This window comes from Gouania willdenowi, chromosome 1 (genome assembly GCF_900634775.1).
Source record: "Gouania willdenowi chromosome 1, fGouWil2.1, whole genome shotgun sequence".
Lineage (NCBI taxonomy): Eukaryota > Metazoa > Chordata > Actinopteri > Blenniiformes > Gobiesocidae > Gouania > Gouania willdenowi.
Genome location: NC_041044.1, coordinates 44941355 through 44951140, shown reverse-complemented (window position 1 = coordinate 44951140; position 9786 = coordinate 44941355). Strand labels below are relative to the sequence as shown.

The 9786-nt window shown below is 42.6% G+C and overlaps 1 protein-coding gene across 6 annotated transcripts in view; it reads right to left on the bottom strand.

Moving 5' to 3' along the window:
- Positions 1 to 3439: 3439 nt before the first annotated feature.
- LOC114462173 (microtubule-associated serine/threonine-protein kinase 1-like) overlaps positions 3440 to 9786 on the bottom strand; it is a 53812-nt gene continuing 47465 nt past the window's right edge. For 3 of the 6 annotated variants that reach the window (XM_028444864.1, XM_028444882.1, XM_028444896.1), the window contains 6 exons: positions 7624 to 8150; positions 7328 to 7557; positions 6972 to 7094; positions 6756 to 6889; positions 6494 to 6681; positions 3440 to 6312 (listed from right to left, as the gene is read on the bottom strand). In XM_028444864.1, the coding sequence (XP_028300665.1) occupies positions 4835 to 6312; positions 6494 to 6681; positions 6756 to 6889; positions 6972 to 7094; positions 7328 to 7557; positions 7624 to 8150 (2680 nt within the window). In that variant the 3' untranslated portion in view covers positions 3440 to 4834. The remainder of the gene's footprint in view (positions 6313 to 6493; positions 6682 to 6755; positions 6890 to 6971; positions 7095 to 7327; positions 7558 to 7623; positions 8151 to 9786) is intronic. The other 3 variants (XM_028444873.1, XM_028444888.1, XM_028444904.1) reach the window with 2 other exon arrangements.

The following is a 9786-nucleotide window of genomic DNA, read 5'->3' as shown; positions in this document are numbered from 1 at the left end:
TAATCTCGCGAGAACTGTCACTAAGGCCATTTCAGGTGGAAGTTCGCGAGGCTAGTGACGACGTTCATTTTAGTGAGACATTTTTTAATTATTATTACAATAAAATACAGGATATTTACTGGAAAATACTAATACAGGAAGATGGCAGGAAAGAGGGTAAAATACGGGAGTTTCCCGGCCAAAACGGGATACTTGACATGCATGCACACAACTCGCCACTTGTTCCAAGAGTCAAGTGCATATCCAGCCTCAGATGTCCCGCTTGGACATGCGGGTTCACCACCCCCGGTTCTTTTCGTCAAAAAAATCTGGTTGATAGCACTGAGTGACCAATTTATTAATTCCATTATTCCAGTTTTGGATGAGTCGCAGAGAGAGGTTCTTGTTAGGCTCACAGGACCAGACAAAGCAGCAGCAGGGAGAGATAAGGGTGCAAGGGAGGGAGAAACAGAGAGTGCTACTGCCTTCATCGAGAAGCAGATTGGAATGTTCTCTAGCTCACATACGGGAGTAAGAAAGGAGGAAATGTGACAATGTCATTGATGACATCGCTGGCAGGAAAACCAGGAGAATAAACTATTAAGGCTGGACTGAAGGATGAATAGAATGAATGGGGCTTTTTTTAGCTTGTGTTGGTTAAAGCTGCTTTATAAATCACCACCAGAAAATGACACTATTTTTACTAAATCATTCTATGTGCAATACCTCTGTGAACTGTTTAAAATGAGTGTGTTCATTACTGCAATTTCAGTATTTTTATGTTAAATCTGGAAGTTTTGTATCTTTTCACAAAATGTGAATGTCAATAGTAAAATATTTTAGTCATAAGTATTTAAAGGGGACATATCATGGTTTTAAATCCTTCCTTTTTACATATAAATCATACAGTTGTGGTCTATATAAAGCAGAACTGCACTGCTTGGGTCTGAATTCCTCATTATTATAGCTCCACCCCTTTTCTACCCCTTTTCTGATGTGCTTCTGAGAGCAACTCGTTTTGGTGCTGTCTCTTTAAATGCAAATGAGACACTTCATACCCCGCCCCCTCTTCAGATGACACTCGGTTCAACTCCACCCTGCTCGGCCATTTTTGTAGTTTGATAGAAGAGATACGGCTATGTAGCGGAGCATAAACTTTTTATTCAGAGGTTATTTACAAAATGTCAACAACGTTAGACTTGTCCATCCAGCCTTACATGTTCCAGCCAGAGTCTGACCCAGTGGAGCGAGATGAAAATGAAGATGATGAACCTGCAGAACCCTAACAAGTGAGCTAACACAAGCACCGAGCTAACGCTAGCGCCAAGCTAACGTCACGAAATGCATTTTAATACAGTCTTTTCAAAGACAAAAACGTCAAAATGAAATGACTAATAAAACTTTAGACTTAAATTAAATCACGTAGGCCATATCATCAAGGATCTAAAACGAGCACACAGCGCTAACATATGAAGACGGTGCAACTGCTAATGCTAACAAAACAATGACAGGGACGTCTTATCATCACACTTTTTAGCGTTATTTACAGCTTACCGAAGTGCTCTGTTCATCGTCTCCAAAGATAGAAGGAATTGAACCCTCAACCAGACAAAGTCTTTCTGTAAATCCTTCTTTATACTGGTGGAGGTTGATGAAGCAGTCATCATTGAAGTGCTTCACACACACAAAAATGACCTTACCCACAGATGTGGTACATTTCTATAAAAAATAAAACTCAACCAGACACTTTGAAAAGGTTCTGATGCTGGGAGACGGTGTAATGAAGCGTGTGGGTTACTACATCCAACAACCCAACATTTAGACTTATCCTCTCGTAACTTCTGCATCCTGGAGCTTGGACTACAAAATAAAAGCCAGAAATAAAAATGGCGGATTGCTCGAAGTGTTGGACCTGGAGTTGATGAACTAATTTGGCAGTTCTGCTGCAAATACTGTGATGTAATAGTTCAAAAAACATAATAGAGAATAGAAAAATTGAAACAGATTGAAAAATATGAGCAAAACAGAATATAAAGATATCTACGGAGCACCTGAAGAGAGAGACTAGTTTGATTTTTTCTGTACTTCTAAGCACTATAAATATACAACAAAATGCATTTAAGGGCTAAAAAAGTGGATTTAACATGATATGTCCCCTTTAATTTAAAAAGAACCTATTTATCATTTATTTGTATCTTGTTTTTGTGCAATGCCTCACTCTAATAATATTAATGATTTGTATTTTGAACCTGTTACTAAGATATTTAAATTTTTAAATTTACATGTTTGTGTTCTTTTATATGTGTATTTGAAACCATTATCAAAATAAAATAAAAAGTCAAAAAAGTAATTTTGCTAATTTTCTCCTTATGTAAAGTGTCTTTGTTGATATGGTGAAAACCACTATGTAAGTGTTAGAAATGATTTTGATAATAATATAACAATGATGTAAATATCAATTACTTGGTATAAAAAAACGCCCTATAAGGGGATGACAAAAGAAAATCTTGCCTTGAGCACCAAAGAGGCTAGGGTCAGCACTGCTAAAATGGATCCCTGAGGAACACCACATGTTATTTTATGGACCTTAGAGGAGAACATATCCAAACTTACCATAAAAGTCCTATCTATGCGATATCAAGCTGAAAAAGGCAGACTGAGGTGGAGAAGCAACCGAATAAAGTCACAAACACTGAGGAGGAACGAATCGCTTTTGCTTTGTGTCGTCGCAGATCCCCATGACTGAGGAGGGTCCGCCGCACACACACTGGCTTCAGGTGAAGAGAGTGGGAACAGATGGGATAAATTGCATGTAAACCCAAGAGAAGCTTATTCAAGGTGAATAAATGTTACAGTCTGAATGTGGCTGCCGCTCAGAGCAGCTGAGATCACAGCCCCCTCTGTGTGCTAGTGGGGGGACAAGCTACAGCAGCAGCTGCTGAGGGCAGTAACCACAGTGATTTGTGCATTCATGTCAGAGTCTAAAACACCAGAAAAATCTCCACGAACACAAGAAAAAGTCCCTACATTTGTCACTAAGTCACGAAGAGCATTCACAAAACATACCGGTATGGGAAGTTGAGTTTCTGTTTCAAAACAGAGTGGAGAGAGGATTCTACAAACTGCAGCTTTAATTTACTGTGTTGATAACCTGTTTCGTAGTACAGCTGCTCTGTAACAGAGAATGTTTGGTTAAGTGAAGCTAACGGAGAGATATCAGGATTTACTTATCCAGCTTCTTAGTACAGGCCCTTAGTGTAAACCATTAACAACATATGCAGACATGGTAGAAAAAGTGAGATCACTAAGTGAGACACATTTAGGACAAGATCATGTAACTGTAGACAAAGTGGTAACTTGTTCAGTATTTTATTTCATCTCTGCACTACAGGCTTTTTTGCAACGGTTCTTCACAACAGTGACATTTATAAGACGATGTAAATGGAAAACATTGGTCAGAAGTTTGTGAAAAGTCAAACACTTGGAACAAAAATGAAATGTAAATAGCTAAAGTACAATTTTGAAAAGTGAAAATTACACAAGCAAGGAAAACAAAACAGATTTAGTACATTTTCAAAACTTCAAAGTGATACAAAAATAGAGATGAGTTCAAAATAAAGTGCAATGTTGCTTCCACGTCACACAAAAACCTTCCTTTTTAGTTTAAATCATCACAATGTCAATAAATCTGAATAGTAATAAATATAGGGTGCAAATTATTGTGTAAAGATTGGAAAGATACCCAGGCAGATCTCCCATAAAATGCACTTCAACTTTTTTCTAACGCAAGACCTGATGTCATCCACTAGGTGGCAGCCTCAGACATATTTCATTCTACCACAATGAACTTAAATAACACATGACTGATGATAAGCACTCCATAAATCTATTCCTGCAAGTGTGACACTTTTATTGATAAAGGTTCTCAGCCAAGCAAAGCTGGGCACTATTGGATTGCATAATTTATTTACATTTTGATGCAAAAAAACTAACAGAATCTTTTAGATGGTTTTGCAAAGTTCATCCTGCATGAGGCGTTTACATTTACTCTTTACCAAGTGCTCAGCGAGACTGAACATTTGCTCTGAATCACATATTCTAGTACGATGGTCTGGCTTTAGTATTTATTTTGTTAAGAGATAGAGATGTGGTGTGTGGAGTTAAGAGCAACAAACCAGATGTATATTTTTCACATTAAAAAAAAAAAATAAATGCAAATAAAATGCAATGTTTGGTGTTTCAATCAGTTAAACACCACAAATATTAAAATTAAGAAACTTTGAGCATCACATGCTAAAAATAAATTTTACTTTTTACTGTTTTGTTGCTGCTCTTCCAACATTTTTGACGTTCCTTCTTTGTAACAATGACAAAATTAGATAAATACATCCTAATAAAGAAAACCCCAACTCAGTTAATGTGTTGCATTCAAAGCACTCCAAGGTAAAATCAGGCTTTAATTGGTTTTATCACATCATTTTGTATGTTTTAAAAACACCCACTCTTTTTAAAATGCTCAATGGCACTGGGGCAGGTGTAAAATGTGAGTAATGCCAGTCTGAAACAGAAACGTCACGTTCACGCATGCTTCATTTTTTTGTTCACAGTGTTCTCTACCTTAGAGGTCAGCTATCAGGTATTATTTCATGTACAGTGTCACACATGCATGATGCTTGTTTGTTATGCAGGACATGACAAACACATACTGTATGTTCACACACACACACACTGGGTTGACAGTGTTACAACAGGAGTGAATGCATGTTTATTTGGTTTGTTTTCTTGTTGTTTAGAGCCATGATATGTCAGATGTCGGTGTGAGGCTACAGTAAAAGGCATTACACTGGACTCTATATCACGAGTGATGCTTGGCGCTGCGGTTGTTTCCTTTGTCATGAGTGGAGCTGGAAGTGGCTGAAGCTCCAGCGTGCCCTACCCTGCGTACGCTGCCAGCTGAAGCCTCTGCTCTCACTGCTGTGTGGCACCGCCTCTCCTTGTTGCTCTCCTGGGATCCCTTCATGGGCCCGAGAACTGTCTTGGCCACGCAGGTGAGCTGAGTGACGAAGCTGCCTTTGTCTCCTGGAGACACGGGTCGTGACTTTGCTGAGGAAGGTGAGAAGGGAGACATGGGATTCTCTTCAAGAACCTCGAGGCGAGCTCGCTCCTCTCTGAGCCCAGAGTGACTGCCTGATGGCTTCTCCTCTTTGGATCTGACTGTAGTTGTTGGTTGAGTTTGAGCTGCTGGTGCAGGTCCTTTCACTTTCACTGCCTCGGTTAGCTTTTCATGGCCACTGCCTTTCTCTGTGGTCTCCATGTTTTTACGTTGCTTAAGCTGCTCTGATGATGACACCTTCTTCTGGTTACTTTTTTCCACACCTTTCTTCTTGTCCTCTGTCTTCTCCTGAGCCTTACCTACAGCTCCGCTGTCAGCACTCTCTTTTTTCTTTGTCGGGCCAGGATTCAAGGTTTTCTCACTTGGTTTGCTCTTTATTAGTATTAGCTCAGGATTCAAGGAGTTGGAAAGTTTGTTTGCAAAACTTGGCTGGTTCTGTGTGGATGAGGCACTAGATTTGGTCTCAATAACAGCTGCATTCTTCACACCGTCAGCAGCAGTGCTTCTTCTGTCTTTGGAGGCTTTAGCGTCTGCTTTTGAAAGCGTGGTGTGTTCTGGGGCTTGGGTGTCTTTTTCTCTTGGTATGAGCGTGTCACGACTGAGGGGTGACTCCTGTCTTCCCAGTCGCCTCACAGGTTTCAAACCTCCAATTTCCCCTCCCATAGTAGGTGAGGGGGAGGAAGAGGAGGAGGGGGAGGGTGGGGCAGGGCCGTTTTCTCCGTCCATCTCCAGTAAGCTTTGAAGACTGTGCTCACAGTGAAACGACTCCCTCCTGTAGTCACCATGCGTCACCTCCAGGCTGTGTTTGCGCAGCGACACTCCTCCAGTCAGTGGGGATGGCGATGTCGAGTTGGAAGAAGATGAAGGTAGCTTCTCCACCGACTGCACACGCTGCAACAAGGGGGACCTGGGAGGCTCGGCGCTCTTGGGACGTGGACGGGAAACAGGGGGCGACGAGTGCAGCTTGGCAGGGAAAATCTGGGTAGTGTTGGAGCTCCCCACTGTGTGTCCGCTGAGAGGCGGAGGGGAAGAGGTGGTTGGGGACGGGGTGTGGGCCAGCGGGGAGAGAGGAATATTACCGGCAGACTTGCAGCGTGCAGAGCGATACTGACGGTGAAGTTTGGGAGACAAGCCGTGCAGGGAGCTGGGTCTCATGTGGTGTGTGGTGGCGGGGGAGTTGGGGGTGCTGGATGCTGGAGAGCTGCTCTGGGAGGAAGTACCTGAGGAAGAGACAGAAAGAAACCTATTGGAGCCAGAGTATGTCATTCTCCCCTGGTTATCAGCAGGTTTGAAAGCTATTTGACAATGGACATCACAGTGATCTGAGCTTTTCTGTCAAAATTATCAACGTTTTCAAAACCAACCAATTAAAACTTGCCTCATTTGGCTCAACATACTAACCCACGTGAGGTGATTCAAGGGTGGATCGGTGGCTCTGTGTGGGTGAGTGGGCTGAGAGGCTGTGGGTGGGGGATCCTGGCAGGCTGTCCCCAGAAGACAGGGAGCGGTTCAGAGACGAGAGGCTGCGGCTGGTCTGGAGCAGGTTGGACTGCTTGGTAATTTTCCTGAATAGGGAGCTGCGTTTCTTACTGAAAAAGAGACAGAGTTTGAATGAAACGTGTGCATTCACAGAGTCCAATGTGTTTGTTGAGCAGATACACACTCCTGTCCCTCTTTGATTTTGGTCCCCTTGCTGCGTCGAGCCATCTTGGATTTATAGCTGGACTTGCGTGCAGGACCTACTTTTATAGAGGTGTTCTCAAAGGGCGTTGTTGTTACTGTCACAATGTTTCCACTCTGGGAATACAAAAGTATATCATTTCATTTGCAGTCCTATCAAGGTGAATAGATTTGAAACACATGTTCTTTTTGAGATCACCTTCAGAATGAGTTGCACCACCTCAGTGTGGACCAGACCATGGACTGACTCTCCATTTACTTGAGTAATAAGGTCACCAGCACTGAGTCCTGCTACTTGGGCAGGTCCACCATCCTCCACATGCTGGGATTAACACACATCTGTTACCATCATCAGTGAATGTTGCATTAATTAATGAACAAACATTTTAAACCTGATCATCTAAATTCTTAGAGGTATAAACATTGTTTACTGATCACATTTTTTTCTGGGTTTTGTGACATTAAAATGAAAGCCTTTCATGAAATGAAGATATATTTCCACTTTCCCTGCTGCAGGCAGAGACAGGAACCCTGCGTGTGGTTCTACTTGCTTACCCAGACCATGTGGTGGACACTGTACACGTCGCTGTCGCCGATGTAGACACGGATTGCTCTGAGAGTGAAGCCGTACTTCTTCCCTGAGCGGTGGATGGTGATTGGTGAGTGCAGGATGTTGACCATAGGGCAGTAGTCCCGGCTGGGGGAGGAGTCACGGGATGAAGGGTTGGAGGAGAGAGAGCGAGGAGACATGGGGCTCACCAGAGGCGAGGCGCCATGCTGCTCCACTGGGGAGAGAGTTCAACTTTAGTCACATGAACAGTTTTCACACCTGATGCTACATGTCATCACACCTGCAGGAATGATGACGGACAGAGCTGTGGCAGAGGCAGACTTGATCACTTTGGTTCCAGGGCGAGAGATATGTTTCTCTCCTTCAGACAGCTGCTGCCGAACTCTGCGCAGCACCAGGTCTGAGGCGGCGCCTCGGGGTCCTGCTGGGTCAGGAAGCCCCAGAATGCCAGCACTGCTTGGCAGAGGCAGTGATTCATCAGCTGGTCTCAAAAGTTTCTCTATGAAATAAAAAAAGACTTTCTGGTCTGGTTTGTTGGTCATTAAACAAAAACTTTGCTCTGTGTTACCTCCAGCTGTGAGGCTGTTACTGTCTTTAGGGAACATTCTTAGATCTCCATGTGAGGCCATTGTTCCTTCCAGAGAGCTGCCCCTGGCCTTCTTCCCCAGGACTGACATGTCTGAGTCCAACTCCAGAGTGGAGGCCAGGCGGTAGGTGTCCATGAGGGTGGAGAAGCGTCTGCGAGCTCCGGACGGTGGGCTGGACTCGCTGTCATTGAAGTAGGACTCAGAGCAGGACAAGCGCTTCCTGGTCAGATAAAGTGGTCCCACATTAATTGAAGGATTTGTTGAATGAGATGAACCCAACTTTGGACCCAGAGGTCACCTTGAACAATAACAAATCTATTTGAACTTAATCTCCTCTTAATGATAAAAGTAGAATCAATAAGACAATACAGTAGTCCCTCGTTTATCATGGCGGTTACGTTATAAAAATAACCTACAATAAGTAGTCAGCTTTATTTTTTACAATTATTACACATGTTTTAAGGCTGTAAAACCCCTCACACACTTTATACACTTTTCTCAGACAGGAAGTTTGTTTGAGAAATAAAAATATAAATGTTTTCCTATTAATATATAAATGATAGCTTTTAGAAATCACAAATGACATTTTAATGATCAAACTACGAGTTTGAACACATAAGAAATTATTAATAGTGACTCACACATATTTCACAGATCATCTGACCGTGACGTGGCCTCTTCGTCCTGGAGCTGCTCTACTGTAATGTGTTTTTCCACTGAAGGCCTTGGTCCAGGTGTGTTTTTCCAAAAGAAGAACATAGTACAGCACAACCTCTGGCCACAGTTTTTTTCCAGCAGGCATTTAAAGTTTCAGTTTTCATCTTCTGAATGGCCCTCTGAATATTTTGGAGACATGATGCAATGGTATATTCACACCAGTAGGTCTTCAGTGAGAAATCTGGATCCGAGTCCATAGCCTCAACAAGACGCTGCAGGGTGTTGCACGTATAGAGAGCCATGAAAGCGCGGATGATGCCTTGGTCCATGGGCTGAATCAGAGATGTAGTGTTTGATTTGCACACCATCATTCAACAAATCATCAGCGTGGCATTGTCAAGAGCAGAATCACTTTAAAGTCTAGTCCTTTTCCTCTCATATAACGTTTGGCCTCCAGGATGGAACATTGTTTGAACCAATCCAGATTGAGCACTTTTGTCATCCAAGCCTTTGCGTTGTGCATCCAGTTATTTTAGTTTTTTAGGGCTCTAGGACTTTTTAACCTATAAATAGGCCCTGGTTTTATCATAAAACCTGCATCATTTCCACACATAACCAGAGTCACACAATCTTCTTGGGCCTTAAATCCTGGGGCTTTGGCTTCGTCCTGCATTATAAACGTGTGAGAGGGCATTTGTTTCCAAAATAAGCCTGTCTCATCCATTTTAAAAACTTGTTCAGGCTTACATCCCTCCTTGATAATCGCTTTAAATGTGTTGTTCACGTATGCCTCTGCTCCAGCGGTATCCACAGAGGCAGCCTCTCCGTGCAGAGAAACACTTTTATGTCCAAAGCATTTCTAAAATTTGTCAAACTAGCCCTTGCTGGCATTAAATGGACTTGGTACTGCGTGAAAAGCATTCGTCGATGACCCGGGCTCTGCATCCTCCTCTTAATCGCTGTCATGAATGTCATCGCTGTCAGCAAAGGTTTCATAAAGATTTTTAGCTTTTGTGCGGATGTTGTTGGTATCCAGCGTAATGTTCTTTTTCCTGCTGTCACTGATCCACAAGGCTAAAGCAGACTCCGTCCTTACGATGGTCTTGTTGCGGACAATTACAACCCTTTTTGCATCTGTGTTAAAACTTTTATTGCTGCTGTTGTCCTTATGTTATTTTCCTCCTTCTTTATGTAACAAA